At 37.4% G+C, this 25,765-nt stretch overlaps 3 protein-coding genes across 7 annotated transcripts; 1 reads left to right on the top strand and 2 right to left on the bottom strand.

Moving 5' to 3' along the window:
- Positions 1-355: 355 nt before the first annotated feature.
- On the bottom strand, positions 356-1,788 carry LOC111862715 (ATP-dependent (S)-NAD(P)H-hydrate dehydratase). Of its 3 annotated transcripts, none has more exons than XM_023848336.2 (2): positions 1,611-1,788; positions 356-1,532 (listed from the first exon to the last, which is right to left on the bottom strand). In XM_023848336.2, exon 2 carries the CDS (start codon positions 1,483-1,485, stop codon positions 430-432), a length of 1,056 nt encoding a protein of 351 aa, XP_023704104.1. In that variant the 5' UTR covers positions 1,486-1,532; positions 1,611-1,788; the 3' UTR covers positions 356-429. The 3 variants fall into 3 exon arrangements, with proteins under 3 accessions (XP_023704104.1, XP_023704105.1, XP_023704106.1); XM_023848337.2 differs by having other exon boundaries at positions 356-1,506; XM_023848338.2 differs by having other exon boundaries at positions 356-1,371.
- A 2,613-nt stretch (positions 1,789-4,401) lies between these two features.
- Positions 4,402-11,200, bottom strand: LOC111862721 (POC1 centriolar protein homolog A). Of its 2 annotated transcripts, none has more exons than XM_023848348.2 (7): positions 11,061-11,200; positions 10,748-10,909; positions 9,527-9,921; positions 8,906-9,105; positions 7,794-7,913; positions 6,485-6,655; positions 4,402-5,495 (listed from the first exon to the last, which is right to left on the bottom strand). In XM_023848348.2, exons 2-7 carry the CDS (start codon positions 10,903-10,905, stop codon positions 5,118-5,120), a joined length of 1,422 nt encoding a protein of 473 aa, XP_023704116.1. In that variant the 5' UTR covers positions 10,906-10,909; positions 11,061-11,200; the 3' UTR covers positions 4,402-5,117. The 2 variants fall into 2 exon arrangements, with proteins under 2 accessions (XP_023704116.1, XP_023704115.1); XM_023848347.2 differs by having other exon boundaries at positions 11,088-11,200.
- Positions 11,201-11,288: 88 nt separating this feature from the next.
- On the top strand, positions 11,289-24,984 carry LOC111862758 (vacuolar protein-sorting-associated protein 36). Of its 2 annotated transcripts, none has more exons than XM_023848416.2 (7): positions 11,289-11,463; positions 12,817-13,015; positions 14,599-14,750; positions 16,690-16,860; positions 18,079-18,243; positions 21,532-21,747; positions 24,063-24,984. In XM_023848416.2, exons 1-7 carry the CDS (start codon positions 11,368-11,370, stop codon positions 24,234-24,236), a joined length of 1,173 nt encoding a protein of 390 aa, XP_023704184.1. In that variant the 5' UTR covers positions 11,289-11,367; the 3' UTR covers positions 24,237-24,984. The 2 variants fall into 2 exon arrangements, with proteins under 2 accessions (XP_023704184.1, XP_023704185.1); XM_023848417.2 differs by lacking the exon at positions 11,289-11,463 and adding an exon at positions 11,726-12,047.
- Positions 24,985-25,765: the final 781 nt, after the last annotated feature.

Genomic DNA, 25,765 nt, shown 5'->3' with positions numbered 1-25,765 from the left:
ATACTCTGCGTAATGTTTAAGATATTTGACAGGACACGTAGGAAATAACCCAGAAAAGCATGGAATTAGCATGACTCAATGACAGTAAGAGACATCGATACCATCTAGCAAACCTTCAGCACCTCATTCTTAAGCACCAGCCACCTCATGCCATTTAACTTATATATTTGTTGTTCGAGTCTTATGACTACAACTCTTCGTAGTATGGTTGGCCTTACAGACCTGATAATTGCAAGGCAGATATTTATAATAGCATAGTGGAAATAATAGGTACCAAAGTTACAATGCCTGCCATCAATGGCTTGAAGTTGGACAGCTCTGTACTCAGAATTATAAATAAACTTGAAAATTCTGCTTAAAAATTACAACTTAAGCCCATATATTGCCACATCATTAACGAGATCTTTACAACATATAACAAAACAATGATCAGTTTTCAAAAAGAGCAGCAAACACAGTATGTATCTCTTCCAACATATCTGTTGCTAGAGCGCTGCGGCCCTTCTTGGCAACGGCTCGTTGGTTGCACTCCCTGGTGAGCCGACATGCAGCATACGCGGCAACAACCTGTGGTGGAATACCGGAAACACCTTCATGCCGGTCACGAGCAGCCTCTGCGGCCGCCCAACAATAGAATGTACCTAGGGCCCCCGATAATATGTCACCTTGGCCACCACAACGCCGACCAGAACCTCCGGCCGTACACTTGACCACAGCATCACCATCTGAGCCAGTGGAAATTACGTCCGAAGCGCCTTTGTGTACTACTACAGTTTTAGTTCCCAGAGCCACCGCTAGAGACTTCACATGTTCAGGGTTTGGATTTGGCGTTGGGTCCCACTGCTTATCAAGCACCGCCTTCGCCAATCTACTAAATTCGATGGCATTCGGCGTCAATATGACGCCTGAAGGATAATTTCGAATTACTTCTGGATTCTCGGTGACCATGAATAAACCATCTGCATCGATTACAAGCGGTTTTCCATAACCTGGTAGGTATCTGCAAAACTGTATGAGGCTGCTAACAGTCTTCAGAATTCCTGGCTCCCTTCCAAGACCTGGGCCAATAATCAATATGTGGAGGCGTGGCAACCACGGTTTTATAAGTTCCAAAGCATCTTCAGCGTCCAGGATTGGATGGACGATCAGTTCTGGGCTGTATGATTTGATAACCGGTGCTGCGTTTAATGGGCAGAACACATGAGACAGATCGCAACCAACCTTCAATGCAGAAATAGCAGAGAAGTATGGAGCCCCTGTATACTCGAGCGAGCCACCGACGACACCTATACGTCCCGCTTTCCCTTTGTACAAAATATTTTCCATTGGTGGTACCAGCATTCTTGATTCCTTCAAGAGCTGAGCTTCCATCTGCGAAATATCCACATCACACATTTCTGTTGTTACTGTAAGTTGTAGTCTACTAGTGTATAACGTGCAACTCTGTATAATCTTCTTAAATATAGGCCTATAATATGTAAACATGGATTGCCTCTGACTTCAGCTCTGAAATGAACCATAAAATGTATAACCTACAACAAAATGTTGCACACACAGCATTTATTCTAGCATCGTAAGTTCATACTACACTTTAGATAATACAAACCCACCTTCCTTTTGGTAGTTAAGACTTTACTTTCAGCTTCAATACGAAAAATTTCCTACTCCTCCATGCCAACCTCACTTTTCGCAATTCATCATTCGACACAACACGAAAATGACATGAGACATTTGTACCCACCGAACGTCACACCGGTCCGATCGGTCCGATCACCCAATGTCCCAATGTGAAGCGACCATGGACGTAACATCCAATCCGAAGCGGGCATGGCTACGCCAGGCAGGTATGAATCTACCATCTGTTGGCAGCGTATGAAACCAACATTATACTCTGCACCTAGCATAGTGCCTGGGCAATAACGGAATGCAAGGGTCAGTATCGATCAGTATCTCGCTGAGAAGCGCGCTGTTCGAGTAGGGAAACGACGGAAAGTTTAAAAAACCACACCAAAAACATGATTTTAGAGAATAGCAAGAGCTTCAGGACATTGAAGTAAATCATCGTACTCGTTTGAAGCGGCGATTAGTAGATGCCGAGAACGGCAAGAAAGAAAATGACTATTTGACATCGTTAACTCCAAATCAACGACATTTATATGGCTGCGATTGACGTTATAAAAGTGCGAGCCAACTGACATGGAAGTTTCATCAGAATCGGCCAGAATAGAGCACTACAGTGGCCTATCGAGTATTATCAATATTGGTCAACAAGAGCTCTTTTAAGGACAACACTCAAACGAATTCCTGTAGTAATTTATTAATATATGTAATATATCTAAAGAAATGCACATAAATTAAATTAATTGTAATGCTAATTCTATGAACGAAATATCTCTCTTTTGCGGTGTATTAAATAAAATATTAATAAAACTTAGTCTTTCATTTTAGATTTATAGTATATTGCTGTGTGTTAACTGTTTAGATTTAATCCTATTATATCTGATATTTTGGCTTATCCAGTAGACTAAGACATACGTAATAGAAGCGTCAGACTATGCAATATCTAGTATAAATACAGATTCACTATCGCTGTAAATTCTTCTTTTTCGAATCAATATAGTGGTTATTTGTTTCACATTCATCTGCATGAGACAATAATAATAAGTTGAGTAGTATGCTCCTCCTTCTGTCTGTAAGCGTTCTTCCAGTAATTAATTTAACATTATTAAAGAACCTGTAAAGGAATACATTTACCTGATAATTTGTGTGAGTACAAAGCCTGATTTGTCACTCTGAAGGAAGAACGATATTTGTGGTACATAAAGAGCTCCTATGTAAGACAGAAGTAACATGAAGTTTGAAAAAATTGCATTAGGAGCTTCATACTGTCCATCACATGTTATTAGAATAACCAAAGTAAGGAGGATGAGATGTGAGGGAGGGATGTAGCATAAATAGGATAGATTGTAAATGCATACAACATTTTAGTGGAAAAAAGAATAGGCTGGTACACTTTGGGAGAGCAAGATTTAGATGGAGGGATGCCATTAAAATGGATCTTAAGGCCGTGCCATAGCTTAAGCGGGTAGTCGCTGGCTTCCCATCGCGGTGGCCCGGGTTCGATCCCGTGTCTGGTCAAGTGGGATTTGTGGTGGACAAAGTGGCGCTGGGGCGGGTTTTCTCCGAGTACGTCGGTTTCTCTTGCCAATCTTCATTCCACCAAATTCTCCATCATTATAATCACCCTGGGCAGGCTACAATAGGCCAATCAGTGGCCGCCGTGCCGAGTGGACCCAGTGCGACTCCACCCCCTCAGTAAGCAAATTAAAAAAAATGGATCTTACATATGGATGTGATGTGTACTATATTCATCTGGCCGAGGACATGAACCAGTAATCATTATCATAGACATGAACCTTCAGATTTCATATAGGGCTGGAAATTCCTTAATAAGTTGGGCACTTATCAGCTTTTCAAGGGCTGTGACATGGATCTTGTTACACGGAAAAGAGTACTGTATATATTTCAATATTCTTGGATGGACTGCATTTGTAATCTTCCTCCCTTCTCAATTTATATTTTTAGTAGTACATAATTGACTGCCTGTGTGGTCTAGAGGTCAGAGTTCCTTACTACATATCCAGAGGTCCCGGGTTCGATTCCCGGCGCTACCAGATTTTCTGAGAAGTAGTGGGCCTGGAAAGGGGTCCACTCAGCCTTGTGAGGATAATTGAGGAGCTATTTCAAGGAAACAGCGACTCTGGTCTAGAAAACCGAGATTAACGGCCATGGGGATGGATTGTGCTGACCACATGACACCCTCTATCCGCAAAAGTTGGCACTAACTTCGCCAACTAGTGGCGGTTGTTCAGTCGGTATAGTTCGCTTGTGGACTACAGGCCACAGAGTTTGTTTTGTACTACATAATTTCTACAGTTTAAAAATGAGTGGAGACTTTTTAACCATCAACCAATATAAAATATAAGCATTGCTAGAAGAAAAGATGAAAAATGGATAGGTAATACAGGACTTAAAATGTTTTACACCTTTCCTGCCCTCCATGGCTTAGGCTCAAGCCTGTTCCAGATTTACAGTCATAGCCACAATATCTCTGAGATTCATCTGTGTTGTAATGTACTGGAAGTTTTGAGAGTACATCTACTTTGATCAAGAGGGTTAACTTTTTCTCTCTGAAAGTATCCTCATCTTCCATTTACAGAACATAAATTTTGTTCCGTCCACATATTTTAATTTTTAATTTTGCTTACTTTGATAACATTATTTGACAGTTCTTAAAACTGAATTTCTGCTCTTTGAATTTTACTAATGAGTCTGTTTGTAACCCCAACCTTAACTTCCATACAGAAGCTTGGTAACTGCCATCACTTTCTCAAATTTCAACTCTCTCCTTCCTCATTTTAATGTTATGTTTATTGTTTCACATCTTTAATGGCATTGTATATTATTATTTTCATCATAACAAACTCCAAAAGAAATGTCTGGTAGTAAATATCTATGGTTCCGTAACTAAATCTGAAAGAATTATTTTGCAGAGCACTGTATATTTTCCTTTCTTTTTCTCTATCATGAATTCATACAAATGAATTAAAGAATTTATTCAGTACAATTCAATGAATCAATTATTTATTTATTTATGTGTTTACTCAGAAATGCCATTTACACACATCACCACATGAAAGACAAACTAATTCTGAAGGGAGAAAAAACACCAACACCTTGTTAATTATGCTGTAAAGAGTAATTCCAGATTTAATTTTACCATATGGCTTCGTCTGACTATGAAAAAAAAAAACGAGTAAAGCAAATGTTCAGCCAGTTACAACACAAGTAGAGGCATTTAAAAATTATATGCTTTTAAAACTTCAGAGATAACTTACAGATACACAAAAGATAAAACTAGCAAGACCTAATATTTAAAAAAATTCCTGTCTTATAACAAGAATTATTGTTTGCAAAGTTATTTTTTAGCTGAGATGTCAGTTATCTGCATATCATATTTTTAAAAGTCTAAAAATTATTACACAGACATGTTTTAGGGCAGTATTAAATGACAATGACTTGCATGAACCTCAGTTCAATGAGACATAGATGTGCCACTAATGTTTAGAGACTATATCTTTTGTCTTATCCTCAATTAGTGTCAGTCTCTCTTCCATGAGAACCATAGATTTTCTCAACATTTCAACCTGACCACAGAGATTTTCCACTGCTGCCAACACATGCTTTGTACGATCATCATTGGTCTCAGGAGATGATGAAATGTTGATGTCATGTGAAGAGGCAGGAACTGGCTGTTGTTTATATTGGCCTCTTGGGACTCTGCTTGTTCCAGCAGATGCCTCCAATGGACTTTCACCAGAATCATTGTAGTTGTAATTCTCCTCACTAACAAGGTCTATTACTTCAGGTGTACTGCAATGAGAAGACTGGTCAGGAACAGTTCTTTCCAAACGAGATGATTCAACTGTTGTTACCTGCAAGAAAAAATGTATATCTGTTTATGACACCCTCACATCCTGATGAGCTCAAGGAAAACTCCCGGTCTCTTGTTTCCTGGGAATAAAGCAGCTGGTAGATGAAGCAGACCACTAACTCCCATCTAATATCAAGATATTTAGGTCTCCTTGTCCTATGCTCCTTCACAGTGCAGTGCATAGGTTCAGGCACAACTTTTATCATTCACACCATTTTCCCATAACATTAACCATGCTACAGTTGTCTCCAGCTTCTCACTGTCCATCTCTGGGTTTAGCCCACATTAAGTTTATTAACAAAGTAACAATGGGAATGGTTTTATTCAAAGCACTTAGTTTTTAAGAAATAATAATTCTGTCAGTTCTCCACACTTATCCATCGCTGTCAGTAAGGTTTCTGACATTAAGGAGGAACTTCTGATAACATGTCAACTGACTACAGCCGGAACTTTAGCAGAAGTTCCTCCATAGTTTAGGCTTCACCTCTCGTAATGCCATAACCAAAGCAAGGACATTTTGGCTCTCTGGCCCCGCCATACACAAAGGTACCTATGGTTTATTCAGATTTTCAACTTTCTGTTACAGAATGTACTAATCTTGTATACTGTTGTCTAGAAGTGTGCGGACAAATATACCACTGATGCCTGTTGTCTAATAAGTATTACACCTGAGACATCTAGTTTCATAGTAGTGCTGTAGAAAGATTGTGTTCTACTTTTAAATGATAAAGGCCTTAAAAGAGTGGGTAAAATTATCTCTGTGCTTTACTAATTAAGCACTATGCCATGAAGATGTATGGGGGAGTGGATGCACAGAGCCATGTATTCTTAACCTCGGCACTAGTTTGAGATAAGCGGTCAGCGTCACACCCCAGCTGCTTTACCCCCTGGGCAGAAGAGACCCTAGTACCCATTTGACATAAGGCTGGGTGGGCCCCAGAACCGGTCTGGATTTTTAAGTCTTAGTTAAATACTGGAATTCCAACTTACATGTATATCATCAGACTGGTTCTCATCCATGACAACATTTCTAGCATCTACTTGAAGTGTGGTTGGAGAGCTCAATTCACTTTTCGATTCTTTCAAATGGGTCTGATGTGGTTGTTGTGGAAATTCTCGCAGCAGATTCTTATTATCAAAATTTGTCTTCCATACTAATATCTGTCAAATAAAAATGAACACACCAATTTTTTCTATAATAAACAAGTAAAAGTACATGTTTGTTACATTCACAATCTTATTTGTGCATCCATTGTTTATCTTCCATCAAAACTGCAACACTTTTTACATTCTACACTTCAACACTACATGTTTCGGCCCCAAATGGCCATCTTCAGGTGTTTCTATGTTACAGATATTTTACTAAAACTGTGTTAGAAACTGCTACACTGTTTTAATTTGTGTTAAAATCACATGCTGTAGTCTTCTTTTTAAGTAAAATGAGATAAAATCTTTTAAAATTTCTGTTGCATATTATTTCACCTCACCCGGGGTGTGGTCATTTTCGTAAATGTATCAAGGTGTTTTTCTCGGCAGCTTGCCCCTCATGTTTGTGGTGTACTTTCAGTTTTTGACTACCATATGCTCCTAGTTTGTGTGTGCTTCCTCCACAGTGTGTGGTGTTGTCTTTACTAGTCTCATGTAGTTATGTATGCCTTTTGTATTACTACTATTTATGATTGACTAGTAAAGACAACACCACACACTGTGGAGGGAAGCACACACAAGACTAGTAAGAGGCAAATGCTGAATTGGCTGAACTCTTCATGTTTGTCTAACTTAATCAGCGCTTGATTTCAGGAAATTAAATTTTGATAATAATTATATAAAGCCACATTACTCCTTGCTTGCGTGAAGAAATTTGTAAAGTTTCACTGCCAATAAGTAAATAATTTATTAATAAGGGAACGTGCTGTTGTGACTGAATTTGAGGACTAGCTTCTGATGTGCAGTTTCCGCTTGCCTAACTTATTGCTGTTATATGACCTGAGTGGAGTCAATTGTTCTACTGAGCTCGCACATAAGTTTCAAATGAGAGGAGGGTGGTAGGGTGGGGGTAGGGACTGAGAGAGAGACCAAGTTTCACACCCACATGTTACAAAATACCAAAAATTATAGTTTAAAAAACAGGGGTCAATGTGACAAAATTATATAATCATCTTACTTGCTATCAGAAAATTCTGCTGTATAGTTGGGAAGCATATAAAATGAAACTATACCAAATATTATTGATTTGCACAAGAAAACTTTAAACATTTATAATGACAATTCTGACTTCTTCAAGGAGTTTTGCTCTGACCTGCTGATCAACCCCACCAGATGCAAAATATTGTCCATTTGCTGAAAATGTCACAGATGTTATGGGTCCCTCATGGCCTTGCAGTGTATAAATTGGACGGCCCTCCAAAAGGTCCATTACCTGATAAAAGAAAAGTCTCTAGCATATATATATTTTAATAAACCTAACAAATGTATGTGCATTACTTCACTTATTCTTCTTGTTTAATTTACATTCTGTTCTTAATAGAAAATGTATCGTGAGATGATAAGTTCTGAATTTAGTGTCTGGAAGAAGTTTCTACAGAATATTAAAGAAACAAAAACAAATAAAATTCAAAACCAAGACATTTAGAAGAGATATAAAAACTCAGACACTACAGAAAAGTTGGCAAACTTCAGGATACATTGGCACTGACAAGTGGGGCATACAGACTATCATATTTTGTGGATTATTTCTTATTTCCTGACTTTAGATGAGTTAATAGATCATTTTAATATATAATATGTAACACTTTATTGTAAAGCAAATCTTTTTTTCTCTTTGGCGCTACAGCCCCAATTTGGGCCTTGGCTTATTTCCATGAAACTCTCCGTTTCACTTCAGTTTATTAGGACTCCTTGGGCAGGTGATCAGCTCATCACAAGGCCTCTACTTGTAGACAAAGAAAGAAAAACGCATGCACACACACACACACTAAACACCCATGCCATGAGTGGGATTCAAACCCACAATCATGGTTTCCAAGCGAGTGAAGACAGTATGTGCCTTATACTGCTCAGCTATCGTGACCGGCAATGCAAATTTTACTTTTCATAAATAAAACTGTCTTCAATCTTTAATTCTATCATACAAGGGCTTGCATTATTTAAAACAACACTGAAAAAAGAAACAAAAGTAACAATAACAGTCCTTTCAGAGCTTAAAAAATGATGTTGAATAAACAACCATTATGGAGACACAGCAAACATCTACAACACAGTGCGAACACAGATACATGAGAAGCACTTACAGAGGGATAAGGCATTGTCATGGGCTTTAGCCATCCTCATGAAAACATTGATGGATGATTTAGTGAATGAAAACTAGAGAAAACCAAAATCTGAAATTATACCATTCTATTTGATTCATACCTTCATGGTGGAATCATTGGATGCTGTAAGCAAATAATTTCCACAGGGATGGAATGCTATTTTGTTGACAGCACCATCATGGTTGCGGTAATATTGCAACAGTTTGTGCATACGGATGTCGTACACTTTCACAACATTGTTTGTCATTGCTGTTCCAATACACGTTCCACTGGGATGAAATTCTACATTCACAGCATTTCCTGTAGGTTAAAAGCTTGAAACAATGATACAAAATACCTTGAAATTCTAAGTTTATTAGCTTCCCTCATATGAATGCTATTCTGTCAGTTTCCAGATATCCCTCAGGAACAGATTAATGAAAGCAAAAGAATAAACTAATCCTACAAATACCACTGATTTCACGATGCAGGGCTTTTCTTAAAAAGTTGACAGTCATTCAGCTGGTTGAGAAGTCTGCTGCTTTTTAATGAATCTGAAAGTGTTAATCAGATCTGAATTCATAACTTAGAATACGGAAATACTTGCCAGTAAAACAAAAATTAACACATAGGTTTATTCCATTTCAGAGGAATTCAGGTGTTGTAATAACTTGAAAAATGGAATTCCAACCTCTTGAAAGTCAAGAAAGCATTACATAAACTCCCACAAGAAACTGTTTACCTTTTAGTTCTTGAAATGTATGTACACACAGGGAGCTGTTGGGGTCATACAAGCGAACTGTTTTATCATCCGAACAAGTAGCAATGAGTTGTCCATCTGGAGCAAACCGAGCACAACGAACCCAGTTGTTATGCCCCTGAAGAGATGAGATGAACTTCCTTCTGGCAACACCCCATATCTTAACACTTTTATCATCTGAGGCTGTCACCAATCGTTGCCCATCTGGTGAGAAATGAATGGATCGAACTGTGCCTGTGTGCGCACGAAATTCTCCAGTCTCCCCTTGAATTGATGGGACCCAGAGACGAACACTTCGGTCCCGTGATACAGATGCTACTAAATGTCCAGATGGAGAGAAACATATATCCATCACCCCATCCTTGTGAGCCTTGAACCTATGGCATTAGAGAAATAAACAATGAAAAATAAAACTTCAAAATATTAGCATGACACCATATCAGTCAGTCAGGGCTACCATATTTATTAACAACTGATTTATAAAAATGCTTTATATAGTATTCATCAATACAGAAAATGTTACAGACAAAAATCATCACTCAATAACATAAGTATTTCATGTCAAATGCATTGCTTTAAAACCGATAAACCCTTTCTAGATGTTATACATTATGTGTGAAACAACATTTTGGAGGGAGGCTGTGTCCATCTGTTGGTTTTCTGTTCAAGTTTCACATTCACAATAACTTGGACTGGAATCAAAATGTTTGAAAACACAAAGTAAATGTTTATGTCACTATAACACAAATGTGCAATAAGGAAATTAATCACAGAAATAAAGATGGCTATAACTTGCATAAATTCTGTCTTTTTTATGTGCGACCAAATGTAACCAATTTGATTATTTAGACATGCTGTTTCAAGTACTAAGAACATGTAGCTATAGAAAGGTTGAGGACATTAGGAGGAACTGGAAAATACACAGTCTAAACGTAAATTAGATTACCATCTAAACTGCAAAATAAAAAGTAAACTGTATGCTGTAGTTCAGATTTGCATGTCACTACAATGTGGTGAGCAGTTATGTTAGATGATAAGAATAGTTTGGTTGGGACTAGTACAAGTAAATAAAACTAGTTTTGGGTCTACAAAATGTAAATAACGCTTAGATTCATTTGCAGGTATAGGATTATATGCCCATTTATAGTTTCAAGTCTCTGCCCTCACTTAAAATTTAGTATACGGTCATAAAATGTCTCTCACCTAAATGCCCTTATTGTCTGCCGAAGATTCCATACCATGATGCTTGAATCAAGGCTACTAGAGGCCAGTTGTTTCATAGCTGGATTGAATGCAAGGGCTGTTACAGTGTCTCGATGCCCTCGGAAATGGCGTTCTAATGTTGGATCGTCGCCTGACATATTTCTATTAACATAAACATACAAATCTGATCGAAAACAGACTTAATACACAAAATATCTTAATATTCATGAAATGTCAAAACTTGCATCTTGTCATTGACCAAATATATCAACGCTATTATCTTGTGCAAACTAAAGCATCTACTAATACGTACCAAGTAACTAAAGTTTTCTTAACTTACTATGCATAAAATGGATGTGTTCTTTGTTTATAACACGGATTAAAGTATATTATTTTCAATTCTGTTGAATCCACCGCCGTTAACGGTCTTCAGTTCGTAGCACTAGTCATACGAGTAATACTATTGGTACGAGTTATCATGCTTCAGGCTATGCAACTGTTGAAGATTTATATGTGATGAATTTGATTGCCAACTGTGCAGTATATAAGGAAATATTTTTGAATAATAGCTTCAAACGGTGTGTAGTTGTCAATGAATATGTTTTTTAAAAAATTATAATATGGATCGCTTTGAGCATGCAGAAAGTCGTTTGAGTTCTGGTGAAAGCTTTGTTATTCGCGAAAAAGGTGTAAAACTATATGATGGAGATGAAAAGGTTAGTTTTCGAATGAAGAGTATTATAGATGGGTTTAGATGTTTCGGAGGAATCTTCTGTGTCAGTTTTCAGGGTGGTTAGTGGAAGCAGCAGGTACCTCTAGACTACTAGACGACATGTGTCGTAACCCAGAACATCATAATCAAATGAATATATAATTATGCTAAACAATGCTTAATTTTATTTCTTTTGCTTGGTAAATTTGTTTTCTCCCGCAACATTACATTACAGGGTGGTCTTTGGTCTTTCTGGTTGGGTTTTGGTTTTGTTAGATATGTTTGTCATATTATTAAACCAGTCTCTGGTCTTATGCCAGTTTATTTGGTTACGTGAAATTAGGTGAACTTTGTTGAAAGGAACCTTTGTCATAATTTGCACCTTACTGATTCTTGAGTAAACTATGGCACTGTTAAAGTAATGAACGGATATACACTGTTGGCAGCATAAATGCTCAGATCCCATGATATAAATGCTATTTGAATCATAAACCTTTAACTGCCTGATGAAACCAAGTGTGTTAAAATTTAAGATTGTCTATGAGAATGGATCATATTATATTTACCTTCAATGAAAGAAATTCAATGGTAACGAGTGAGAGTTTCTGTTTTTGTCTACTTTTCAATCTAATGTGCTAGTATCATGTTCACGTTATTTCGTATTTTGTTTTAACATGCAGAGTGGCCACAAAGTCCATTTGCAATAAAATCACAGCACATCTATATGTTTCCCTCCATTCCTTGAACATTATTTGATCTAAGGAGATACCAGAGGGTTCTGACAATGGTGTATAACACTCGGAATAACTGGGTTTTTGGACTTTGTCTATCTCTCAGTGTTAAAAAAGAACTAGAGAACATCACATTTCAGAAACTGGGTTTATTAGCTTCTTCAGGTGAGGGGGGAGACACTGTCGGGTCCCTTAGATGGAGCTAACCTCAATCACTGAACAACCTATGTCAATATAACTGCAGCTATTTAAATACCTTAGAGTAGGCTTTTTCAGTGGGAGATACCAGGAAAATGTACAATAAAAACTGATGAAGCAGGCACAGACCTGAAACTAAGACAGAATTTCTACCTAATTTCCAGCAAATAAGTGTCTACAGCATGAAGCTGACCATTTATGTATGTCTTAGTGCCAAGGTTAAGAGTGTGTGGAACTCTTACTGCAGATACCCTATATGCATTGATGGCATGGTAGTTAGGCACATAGACAGTTTTACCCTTTACCTTTTTGCCATTTTACCTTTGTTTTCAAATGCCTACAGTTTATTTTTTCCTCTGAGGTTAATGCTAAATCAACTATACTGCATTGGTTAAACTGGATTTGTGAAATTATGTTTAACTTTTCAGACACCGTTTGAAGGTGGAGAAGTTGTGTTGACATCCCATCGCTTACTTTGGGGTCGACCAGGTGACATTCCAAGAGGACTCACATGCCTTTCTTTACCTCTTCGTTATGTTGTGTTTGTAGAAGAAGAAATAGGAAGCAGTTCATTTGGTTTTAGTCGAAGCAAGAAAATTGTACTTCATCTTTCAGAAGCATTACTAGGTGAACTGAATCAGATACTTTGGTTAAAAAATATGAAAGATTTTGTGATTGATTTTTTAGTTATTTGGCATTGTTTCAAGTGTGAAGGGTTATATGACATTGAATGTTAGGAGATTATGATTGGTGAATTGGAAGAAGATGCAGAAGGAAACATCCTTGGCCTGTTTTAAGATTTCATTCCAGAGTTTGCCTTAAGGAACTGAGATAAACCTTGAAGAATCTCAGTCTACGTAAGCAATTTCTGTGCTTGAAATTCGAACCCAGGATTTCCTGACTATGAATTGACATTTATTAAAATATGAAGTTCTGTGATAAAAGATGTTGTCAGGGCATATTTTATGGTACCTAAGAAGATAAATTGCATGTATTTTCAAGACTAACATAATTTCCGTTTATTATTAAATGGACTGAATTTTATTATGATGCAGGTAGTAGGCTTTTAAGCTTCTTGTAACCATTAGATTGGAAAACTGGTTGGAAAAGTGAAATGATGTTGGAGGATGAACAGAAAATTAATATTTTCATGGAGATCAGCGATAAATGATACAAACTCCGTCCTAAGTGCAAACAATATATATTTATATGTCTTTGATCTTGTTCTTTCTACACTACATGTTTCGGCCTCTATCGGCCATCATCAGGTGTATACTCTTAACGTCGCTGCCACACTGAACCCAGTCTAAAACTTAACATTTAAAAACACAATGTCACATTCTTCGTATTATCAACATCTACATCGTTGATATGTGTCTGGTATGTAGATTATGTTTCACACGTCGCACCCGATATTCTTGTAGTAGCACTCTAAAAATCTTTAGTTATGATGTTTTTAAAACCTTTTAAAATTTTCTACAAATTTTAAATTTAAAATTTAAAATTCTTAGGGTTACTCGCCCTATGTCTACGTGCTGGAGCGGCTAGTTCTTGTTTTCACACTGTATAGGTGTTATTTAATGTAGTCTTCTTGTGTGAGTGCCGCTGCTTGTCTGTACTACGTGTACAGCACACGTAGTACAGACAAGCAGAAATGTTTGATGGCTGACCAGATGCATTATCCTAAACAACAAGAATTTGAAAGATATCTCCTTCTCATGGCAGTCTTATAGTGAACATTATACAGCCTTCTTGTTCACCCTCCGAACACTATGAAGTCTTGTCTTTCTGTATCCCTTCATGCCTATCCCTACTACTAGCAAACTAGCCTTGTGCGTGCTCACTGTATAGCTTTGGCACAGACTGCGTAGAAAATACCACACGAAACAAGTCCTCTTCTATTATGTGCATATCCGTTACACAGAAACATGTTTTCCCAGCTGTTACCTCGCAACATACCATATGATTATGTAATAGTATTCCTTGTCAGTGATTTCAATGGAGCTCTTCCTCATCCAACATAATTAATTTTAACTCTCAATCCAAATCTCATTCATACAGTTGCAGTCTTTTTGCCCATAAAACAAGTACTTTGGTGGAGAAAGGTTGGAAAAATGATAATATTTTCCTGTGTCATGAGTAAAACTAATTGAATTGAGGAATGTAACTATTTGATGAACTATAATCACAATCAGAATTTCTCATTTCAGGCAAAATTCCTGGGCCTGTAAACAGGAGTAGTCACAATTATTTGAAGCTTTCTTTTAAGGAGGGACTACAGAATAATTTTCTACAGATAATTAATGAAACAATTCAGAACAAGAAATGGGAGAGCTTCTCAACTTCAGCACGTCCATCACAGGTAGATCAAGAGTGGAAAAATTTAATCTGTAATGGGGCAGATACAGCTGACAGAGAAGTTTTTGCCACACTTTCAGAATTAGTATGCTTAACATTCACTCCTTTAGGAAGAAAAGGCCATTTGTCATCATATAATTCTTGCAAACAGAAGAAGAAAACAGTTGCTGTGGCTGTTAGTATTAATACCATAGTTACTGGAATACCAGATGCTCTTGTTCTCAAAATTTTAATTCACAGGAAAGAAACCTGTTTATTCTATAGTTTTACAACATATTCCCCAGACATTATTCATATATTCATTATATTTTAACTATGACAACAATTAAGTTTCAGATTTGTTACAGGTGGTAGCTGATAGCGCCTTATTGTTATAGATAATGGTTTTTGTTTCATGTTGTATATTATTAAATTTAACTGGTATGACATTACACAGCTGTGTTGCAGTATATGATTTACTCATGTTGACTATTTCTATATCCATTGGTGTTAAACCATGTAAGGATTTATGGAATGCTGAATAAATGAAATGAAATGAAATATATACAAGGCCTATTCAGAAAGTAACCTCAAGTGAGCTGTTAATAAAACAAAGAACAAGGAAAAGAAAATTATTATATACAAAAAATAGGTACATGTTTAAGCTACTTCTTGGGGGAGGGCTGTCAAAAACTTGTATATTGGATGTATAAACTTTTCTCTTTCATCGAAGTTGAGGATTGTAGGAAAAATGTAAATATAAGAAATGTTACCTAACAATTAGAATTCTGCACTTTTGGACAATTCAAAATTGGTGTTACAAGAATTAAGGATACTTTTTGAGACAAATATTATATTGAAGATTCTCAGACAAATCTGTGTGAATAATGAAAATGTATTCGACTGTTTATGCATAGGAAGCTACCAAATATGAGACCACAGATCATGTCGAGTCGGATTTAAAAAACTTTAAAATTTCTCTGAGTAGAAGGAAATGACTGCAATCATGAAGAGTTTGAAGATTATAAAATTATTCTTTGGTCCATCATATTTGTCATTCAGTGTTAATTTGCCCTAATCCTTTTATAATTTCCTTTTATTATTATGTAGATTATGAAAATTCTAAGAAATAAAGAACAATTTTCAGTGCTAATTTTTGTTTGCCTTATTCCAGTATGGTCCAAAAGTAAACTAAGAACCCATTGTCACAAACTTAGTGCAAGTCAGAGCTATAAATAATAGACTGTGGTTCCCCTTACAGTGAAATCTATTCACTGATAGACCAAGTCATTAAGGTTTTTATGTTCCTTGACCAGAAACTATCTGTGATGTGGACAGTAACACTACCCATTCAAAAAAAATATGCTTTGTGCTACTGGTAGTGTGAACATTCATCCTGGTGAAATATTCTGTTGTGTTCATAATTATAAGTTATTTCGTGTTTTGGATGCTAAATTAAGTTAGAAACTCATCTTATGTTCCAATGAATATGATATTTACATGTCACAAAATTAGTCCTGTTAAGAAAATCAATAAGTTTGATTTGATCTTCATGCGAAATTGGGATTGTTATGAGCTGATGTGGACAAAGAAGGAGTTGTTCAGCATAGATGCCATGTACCAAATTTGATTGAAACTGTTACTGTAGATCCAGAGATGAAACATGCAGATTTCCAGACAGATATGTTGTGTGTTCCCCATTTGCTTTTATTTTATGCTCTTTGTGCAAAGAATGCGTAATGTGGGGAAAACTTGGTCTTGAAAAATGTTTGTGATGGACCTTCTGTTATTTACAGCTTTCAGAGGAACTAAGGAAGCCATCCTTGGTATGGTTTATGATACTGGAGCTCAGTATTGTCATACTCCCATCAAATTTGGTCCTATTGGGTTTTCATAATTTTAATGCATGCTGTGGAATTTATGATGTTTCATCACAACTGTGAAATGTACTTGATTTTTTTCAGCCACCAAGTATGAAATTACGAACTGGTATAGTTGGCATTGAACGAGGGATTCAGGAGAAGCAGAAGGCAACAGACGAAAGTATATCAAGAGCTTTCCAAGATCTTAGTAAACTTATGGATATGGCCAAAGATATGGTCCACCTTTCCAAGAATATTTCACAGAAGATTAGAGTAAGTTAGGTAAAGTAAAAAGTAAAGTTATCCCTGTAATGGGCCATGAAGGCCCAAGGGTTATGAGACATTGAGGGTCCCACATTATCTAGACAATCGGCTTAAAGATGGCGGTAAGGTTCTTGTATTTTTTTTTTTCTTCAGATAATATATTCATTTTATTTATTATATATGTTTAATGGTCTATAAGTTTATATACAAGATAAAAACAGAGATTTCTTGAGAGAGGCTTCCATGACTTGTGGAGACAAAAACCCACCTCTCTGTTTGTATTGTTGGGATGGAGCTCAATCTCAGTGGCCCTCCTAATGATGCAATCCGTGTATCAGGTCTTAGTGGTGAGGATGAGGTATTGTGAAATTGAATGTGGTCTCCCAAGTCAGTGCTGTAGTGAGCCACATCTGACTTGTCTGGATGTTCGAGATGGATGCGCTGCTAATGCTCCTTTAACCTTGTGTCCACAGAACAGCCTGTCTGCCCAGTATGGACCTTTCCACACTCACAGGGAATTCTGTATACACCCAATGTCCTTAGTCCCAGGTTATCTTTGGCCAATCAGAGGAAACCTTGTGTCCACAGAACAGCCTGTCTGCCCAATGTAGACCTTCCCACACTCACAGAGAATTCTGCATACACCTGGTGTCCTTAGTCCCAGGTTATCTTTGACCAACCAGAGGAAACCTTGTGTCCACAGAACAGCCTGTCTGCCCAATGTAGACCTTCCCACACTCACAGAGAATTCTGCATACACCTGGTGTCCTTAGTCCCAGGTTATCTTTGACCAACCAGAGGAAACTACATACTTTCTAGGGAGGTAGACGCACTGATTTGATGTGCCAGGACAGCACTCTGCTGATTCTGTTGAATATAGTCCCAACTTAGGGCAGAAGGTGACTGAGTCTGGAGTCTGGAACTTTGGGTTCCATAAAAGCAGAAAATTACTCGAAGACTGTAAAATTAATTCATACTACTGTACTGAACACATCTTTAAATCTTTTTCAATTCATAGTTTTGGACACATCTTCCATTCAGTTTTGGTTCATAGTGTTGAGCACATTGTGAAGTCTATTTCAGTTCATACTGTTGAGCACATCTTCTGGTCTATTTCAGTTCATACTGTTGAACACATCTTCTGGTCTATTTCAGTTCATACTGTTGAACACATCTTCTGGTCTATTTCAGTTCATACTGTTGAGCACATTTTTAAATTTGTTTCAGGAAAGGCAAGGTGATATAACAGAGGACGAGACAGTGAGATTCAAGTCCTATTTATTGAGTCTTGGAATTGATGATCCAGTAACAAGGAACGACTTTCGCAGTGAGAGCCAGTATTACAAAGAACTTGCAAGACAGCTGGCTGATATGTTACAACAGCCAATTATGGTAATGACAGAATAAGAAAGGAGCATAGAAACTAAACCCTACTAATGGCAGTATTCACATTTCTGAAATTGCAGATGATATATATCTTTTCTCAGAAGATATTCCAAGTACTGTGAAACCTCACTAATTTGGAATTCATGATAATTTGGGCAACTATTTTTTTCAGAAGTGAAAAAAACTTGGACCCTATCATCGGTTTTGTGGACTCTGATCCACAATACAACAAATATTACTTAATGTTGAGGGAAATGGGGCAAGATGTAATAGAATAACAGTACAAAAGAGGAACACAAACCAAAATAATCTATTGTTTTGAACATGGTCTCAGTAATACTAAGTATGTATGAGGAAGAGTCATTAAATAGGTCACATGTATATAAAATGTAAAGGATGTGATATTTGGACGTTGAAAAACATTTGTTACTCAATATATCCTCCATCGACACTGATAACTGTGTCCCATTGCTTTACGAGTGTGTCAAAACCTGCAGCATAAAAGTCTTTTGACTGTTGTCCCAGCCACTTCAGCACCTGGTTGGGCATCATCTGCAACTTTTTAATGTTCTTGAGGGAATTTCTCAATCCGTCTGTGAACTGTTTTACATGACAAACACTTCCAACAACAAATAGGAAACATTTCTTTATGATTATCATTTGCATGGAGTCCTTTTGCCCACAGTAATGAGCAACAGAATGCTGTTCTTCTGTAATATATTTCTCAAGCATGGTCGCCATTTTGACTTCTGAAACCAGCCTCTGAATATGCGCATGGGCATCTGCTACCTAGACTGTCATGAAGCTGGACTGTACTGCTACCTAGTGATACATATAGAAAACCTATTAGGTCCATTACAGCTGTTTTACTTCCATTTGTGACCTGTTTACTGATTCTCTCTCATAGAATACCTAAAATGTTTTTTAAGACTGATGTAAATACTTACATTTTTACATTTTGTGACAAGTACATTTATTTTAGACTGCCTCTGTGGTCTAGTGGTCAGCGTTTCTGGCTACAGATCCAGAGGTCTGGGTTTGATTCCCGGCGCTACCAGATTTTTTCTGAGAAGTAGTGTGTCTGGAACGGGGTCCACTCAGCCTCGTGATGATAATTGAGGATCTATTTCAAAGAAATAGTGACTCCGGTCGAGAAAACCGAAATTAACGGCCATGGGGATCTGTTGCACTGACCACACAACACCCTCTATTCACTAAAGTTGGCACTAACTTCACCAACAAGCGGTGGTCGCTCGGTATAGTTCGCTTGCGGACTAAAATCACGGAGTTTGTTGTTTATTTGTACATTTATTTTATGATATACAGTCTCAGTTTCAAAATAAAATTTTATTGCCTGAAAAAACACATGAAGTCCATTTTATAACTTTTCTGATCATATTTTCAGTAGCACTTCTATCATTTGTTCTTTCACCAATTTGGACCACGGTTTGCTCTCAATCCAAATTAGTGAGGTCTTCTTGTATTCAGCTAATATAAAATCAACAATTTTACTTTCTGAATAGTGTTAGCTGCTGAAAATGTACTACCCCTTAGCATTTTTTTTCCATAGAGTGAAAACGAATACTCAGCTGGCAACATAATTGATATGTATACTTTTAGAGTAGAGTTATTGCTGAAAAATTTAGATTATAGTTTTCTGGATACCAGTGTTTTGGAGGAAAATGCTGCGTCTGTCTTCACAATTGAAGTGTGTAGGGTGTGGAATCTGTTAACGATATATGGACAAGTTGCAGTGAAAGTGGTCACAACAGGAGATGGAGAGGAGATGGGGCATGGTCCAAGGCAATAGGAACAGTGAACAGCAAAACTAACGCATGATTCCCAAAATGCTGATAAAGTTGAACATTTTATGTGTCATTAAGTCCAATTTTGGATTATTTTGTTGAGTTTTTAGTGTAGTTTCCTCAGAGTTGGACAGAGCCCAACAGAAGAACTGAAATTTTAAAATATTGGACCAAGTATAATTTTCATAATAAAGAGAACTATAACCTTGTAAGAAAAATTATTTCTGAATTTTATATGCATGTTTAAGATTTTTTATTTCTTGTCTTAAAATGGTTGAATGTTGTGACTGATTAACACTGCTATTTCATATTAAGGAAATTCTGCATTCAAATATTCACCCAGAGACAGACAAAAAGTGATTCTTTTTTTCATGGTTTTCATCAGAGATCCTAGGATAATAATTAAAATGGGTTAAAAAGGCATTTAAAACAAGAACCATTTGAAGAAAGCAGTCTTCTGGGATTTGGCACCGTGTATATGTGGTGTTAACTGACGTTTCGGAGGAACGTATCGCCCCCATCTTCAGGGTTGAAGAAGTATAGGTAAATCTGCAAGCGACAACACCGTGAGACACGGTCAAGCAGACTAAAGAACATACCGTTGAGCAGAGAGGGAAGGGGATGAACTGCAAGTAAACAAGTGAAAGCAGTGGTGTGGGAGGGGTGGGGGAAGGGAGCCGGGACAAGCGTGATTTTGTGTAGGGGAGAGTGTAGCAAGGTTAAATGGCTGGGCTTTAACTGTGAGCTGAGGGTGGGGGGTNAACACAGCATCGAACTGGGACACCGCATTCAGCTTCAGAATACCTCCATCCTCGCCACCAAGACGCACTATATGGATCGCATCATTAGGGAAGCCATTGAGATCGAACTGCATCCAGGGAATATGAACAGAGAGGATGGGTTTCGTCTCAGCAAGTCTTGGAAACCCCTTATCTGTTCTCTTAAAAACCACCCACCGGGATATGACGCCAGATCCAGGAAGCCACAAGGCCATGACCAACCAACATAACAACCCCCCACCCTCAGCTCACAGTTAAAGCCCAGCCATTTAACCTTGCTACACTCTCCCCTACACAAAATCACGCTTGTCCCGGCTCCCTTCCCCCACCCCTCCCACACCACTGCTTTCACTTGTTTACTTGCAGTTCATCCCCTTCCCTCTCTGCTCAACGGTATGTTCTTTAGTCTGCTTGACCGTGTCTCACGGTGTTGTCGCTTGCAGATTTACCTATACTTCTTCAACCCTGAGGATGGGGGCGATACGTTCCTCCGAAACGTCGGTTAACACCACATATACACGGTGCCAAATCCCAGAAGACTGCTTTCTTCATAGTCACCGCCGTGAAAGCCTCAAATCTTACAAGAACCATGTGATCAGTTGATCTGCAAGTGTGGAGTTGATAGAGAAGTACTGGAAAACTAATGATAACTGTAACTAGCAGTTCATGTTTTCACAGCTTGAATCTCTGGCTTGGTTAATAATGTGCAGGAAGTTGGAGGCATGATGGCACTGACTGATGTTTATTGCCGAGTGAATCGTGCTCGGGGTTTGGAACTGTTGTCTCCTGAAGATCTTATTAAGGCTTGTCACATGCTGGAACAGTTGAACCTTCCCATTAGACTGCGACGGTTTGATAGTGGCGTCAATGTCTTGCAGCTTCAGAGTCACAGTGATGCAAATGTTGTCAAGAACACAGCTCTTGCAGTAAGCATCTCACAGCTTATCATTATTCAGTGAAATGTTGTACGCTAGTAGGCCTCAATCCAGCAGCCTCATCTGAGCATGTTAGCTGAAGTGGTGATATGTCTGGCTTGTGCTTTAGATGTAGGTGTAGGTTGAATCTCCGAGAGATACTGGGTTTTCGGACTGGACAGCGATTGAGGCTAGCTCTCTCTAAGGGACCCAACAGAGTAGGTGTCTTCCCTCACCTGAGGACAGAAACAGATCCAGTTTCCGAAACGTGTTTTTTCTTAGTTACAGTCAATTCTCGATTATCCGGGATAATGGTGGGGATGGAAATCACGATTAATCGAAAACCCGGTTAAGACAAATTTTATTAAAATTAGTACTGTAATACTGTACCTTCATAATACTGTAGGCCTGTCTGTATTAAAATTTATTCAACCTCATTTTTATGTCATCTCATGGCCTATTTAATACTTTTTTTACATTACACTGAAGTATGAATTAGTTATTTCAATCACAGTCTTCGACAACATCCAACACTTTTTACGAACATTCACACTTAACACTTAAAAAAATTTAATATTGTCGTTTACTTTTTCACGGCATTTTCCTTTTTCTGTTGAATACTTAACACAACACGCTTCCTTTTACAGACTGACATTTTGCTAACGCACTTGAAGATCAATACAAAGATACTAACTGGGGCGATGTATCTGTCCTTGAAACTTTCCACAAATCCTTGCATTCTTTCACCCCTACCCTAGAACATTGTGTTAGCATAACGGGACCAAAGAATGCAGAGCTCGGTTCACACTAGTGCGAAAATAGTGTTACAACTCGCCATGTGAAACAAAAGTGAATGAATATTAAACAACATATAAGCCTCAAAAAAGCCTCAGTAGCCCCAGTTAAGCCGCAAACCGGTTAATCTGCCCCCGGATAATCGAGAATTGACTGTATTTAGAATCCGGACAATGGACAAAGTCTGAAAACCCAGTATCTCTGTGTGTTATACACCATCGTCAGAACCCTATAGTATCTAGTTAAATCTCAGGCTGCACACTGTCTTGACTGAGCAAGATCTGGGATAAGAAAAGGCAAAAATATGGGAAAGAAAGCTGTGAGGTTATCAGCCTTACATGCCAGCCACCCGTTACCCCCAGAAATATTCCTGGTACTCATTTCTGTTAGATGCTGAGTCGACCCTGGGGCCATATTGCAGCTGGAAGGATTAGGTCAATTGAAAAAATCCACCTCATTGGGATTTGATCCTGTGACATTCCGGCTTGTAGAATAAAAGAATAAAACATGTAATTTTAGTGGAGTCTAAACTCAACAAAGATTTTCTTTTCTTCTTCTTAACTGTGATTGTGCTCTGGAGGCCATGGCAGACTGTCGAATGTGAAAGTTTGAAAACATCATATTTTTTTGTTTAATTATTTAACAGACTGTAAGACTTCTGGAGAAAGCTATAGGACATAAAATGTATGTTTCAGTTTTTCACAGCTTTTATTCAAAACCTTTTACACTCTTTATGTTTAGTGAGCTGTGGACAGAAACACTTCTAGATATTCATGTAAAGTCTGATCTAAATGAAAATTTAGTGGCTTGGTATTTTTTTTTCTGAATTCTGAAGTATCAGGTTTCGTGAAAATGTGTCCATCAGTTTTCAAGTTGTTCAGTCAATATGAACAATTGGATGGACAGACTAGTGAACTTAATAGGTACTCTCATATGTTTGTAGTTCTCTGTGCTAAAAAGTGGGAGAATGTGTGGATGCGTTCATTGCCTCTAGATAGTTACGTCAGGAACCTTTTCCCAAATTGTAGTACATCTAAATTTCCAAAGGAACAGAATTCCATTGCACCTTATTAGCAAGATGCTTACATTTATTCATCTGTTCTTTGCTTGAAATACAGACATCAGGTATAAATTGATTCCATTTTTGTGAATCTTGGATGAGTATTTAACCACCCGTGATCTCAACACCTTCATATTATAACTTCATTATGAACCTGGTGACTTGTGAGGTGGAAATGACATTAACTATTCATCATAGATGCATAAAGTTTTTTATACTTCAAAATATGCAACTGTATCGAGAAAATATTTTTTAAGGAATGTGGAAAGTAAAGTATAGCATACATGTAAATTATTGCCATGATGGTGACTTATGAAGCATTGGAACTAGCCAAATGACATCAATATGATGACATGTTATAAACATATTTGCTGATAGTATGGGTACTGTGATTCAGAATCATAAAGCACACCAAACCAACACTGAGTAATTTTTAATTTTCTGAAATATATTTTATTTGTACTGTTTTCAGTTGGAAGAACAAGGCTCCCTCACTGCAGAAGAACTGGCTCAGACACTTGGGATGTCTGTTTTATTAGCAAGGGAGCGTTTGATGACAACAGAGAAACATGGACAAGCTTGCAGAGATGAAAGTATTGAAGGCCTTAGATTCTATCCAAATAAATTTCTTCAGAGAGAAGACTAACAGTCTGCTTGTGGTGGCACATTCATAATCATTGTGTACTTATAGGGTTTTTCCAAAATAATGCTCTGTATGTGGGAGGTTATGCTGTCTGTACTGAATTTTGATATAGATTTAAGTACAAGGGAGCTCCTAATGTGTCCAAAATCAACAGATTAGTAACAAATTTGAAATAAATGGGATCATGAATGACAATAGAAAAGTATTGTTAAAATAAGATGGAACATAGAAAAATATTTACAGTAGTATTGACACAAATTCACAGAAAATCTGTGAGGTGTAACATTTTGGCTTATGAGAACAATCAGCATACAGGATTGCTCGAAGAAATGTGAAATTGTCTCCATACAAAATTCAGAATATAGCAGTCTGTTAGTAAGGGCAGTAATACAAAAGTTTGATTTTTATGGTCATTTTAACACTTTCTGGAGCAAAAACCTGCAGTCCTACAAAGCTTATGATTTAGAGATGAGGTGTTTTCATCTGAATGGCTATGTTAATAAGTAGAATATGTGTGCCACAGAAAATCCATATACAGTAATGGATACACCATTTACTTCAAGATACTGTGAATGCTGACAGTTACCTCCATATCTTCAAATAACAGTTTCTCCTTCTGCAAGGATACTGTTCTTCAGCAGGACAAGGGTCAGTGCAAATAGAAAATGCAGTGCTGGTTTTTCTCAGTAAGCAGAACTTAATTGATTTCTTGCATATTTCAGTTATGGCTGTTCCTGGTCAACATACCCTGTAGATGTAAACTCATGTAATTTCTTCTTATGGTGGTTCCTTACCGCGTTGCTTTTTTCATTGTAGTAGAACATAGTAAAATTGAAATGAACATACCCCTTCTGACATAGTAAAATGTAGTAAAAACTCATTTGGAATTTAAATACCAAAAAAGTTGAGTTGATGGTACCACACATGTTAAATTTAATGGCCATAGGATTAAGGGTACCACACATTTCAAGAAACTAAGCAATAAATTTTGGCAGCTGTGATGTGTGTTAATGAACACACACACCGATCAGAGTGGTACAGAATTGTCAAAGGTGACTACAGGTGATTTTGGATGGTTACAGTCCATGTACTGAAAATGTAATGTTATAATTTAGCGTCCTGTTGCACTGATTCACATCCATGATGTGTGTTTGTACCAACCATCTTACAATGCACACAATTTCACCTTTCTCTTCACTACATGTTCCGGCACTAATGTGCCATCTTCAGGTGTGGTTTCATTTACATCAAACGATTGCACTGTATGCCATCATGTCTCCTTTATAAAATGATTAAAATGTATATATGTCATGTATAATAATAAAGTTTATATATTAAAACTTTTCAAGATTTATCATCTATACGTCACACTTCAAATTTGCAAGTTATGTCAATCCTCTCCTATGGGAGTACTCTTCCTATATTCTTGTGTATATTGTATTACAATACAACACACGCAGTCACAAGGGAAGGACACAACACAGGACACAGTGAGTATTAAACATAAAAAAAAAGAAGAAAAAAAAGCAATA

The sequence above is a fragment of the Cryptotermes secundus genome, unplaced genomic scaffold (assembly GCF_002891405.2).
Source record: "Cryptotermes secundus unplaced genomic scaffold, Csec_1.0 scaffold5, whole genome shotgun sequence".
In the NCBI taxonomy this organism is placed as follows: domain Eukaryota; kingdom Metazoa; phylum Arthropoda; class Insecta; order Blattodea; family Kalotermitidae; genus Cryptotermes; species Cryptotermes secundus.
Note: the sequence above shows the minus strand (reverse complement) of the source record. Positions and strands in the feature narration are given on the sequence as shown.

Bases quoted from the DNA above. Each gene is read 5' to 3' on its own strand.
- LOC111862715 (XM_023848336.2), bottom strand. From the start codon at position 1,485: ATGTTTACATATTATAGGCCTATATTTAAGAAGATTATACAGAGTTGC.
- LOC111862721 (XM_023848348.2), bottom strand. From the start codon at position 10,905: ATGTCAGGCGACGATCCAACATTAGAACGCCATTTCCGAGGGCATCGA. The intron at 9,922-10,747 runs GTGAGAGACATT...CTAATGCCATAG, and splicing joins CAGACAATAAGGGCATTTAG to GTTCAAGGCTCACAAGGATG. The intron at 7,914-8,905 runs GTATGAATCAAA...TTCTTTTATCAG, and splicing joins CCAATGATTCCACCATGAAG to GTAATGGACCTTTTGGAGGG.
- LOC111862758 (XM_023848416.2), top strand. From the start codon at position 11,368: ATGGATCGCTTTGAGCATGCAGAAAGTCGTTTGAGTTCTGGTGAAAGC. The intron at 11,464-12,816 runs GTTAGTTTTCGA...TTAACTTTTCAG, and splicing joins TATATGATGGAGATGAAAAG to ACACCGTTTGAAGGTGGAGA. The intron at 18,244-21,531 runs GTAATGACAGAA...AATAATGTGCAG, and splicing joins TGTTACAACAGCCAATTATG to GAAGTTGGAGGCATGATGGC.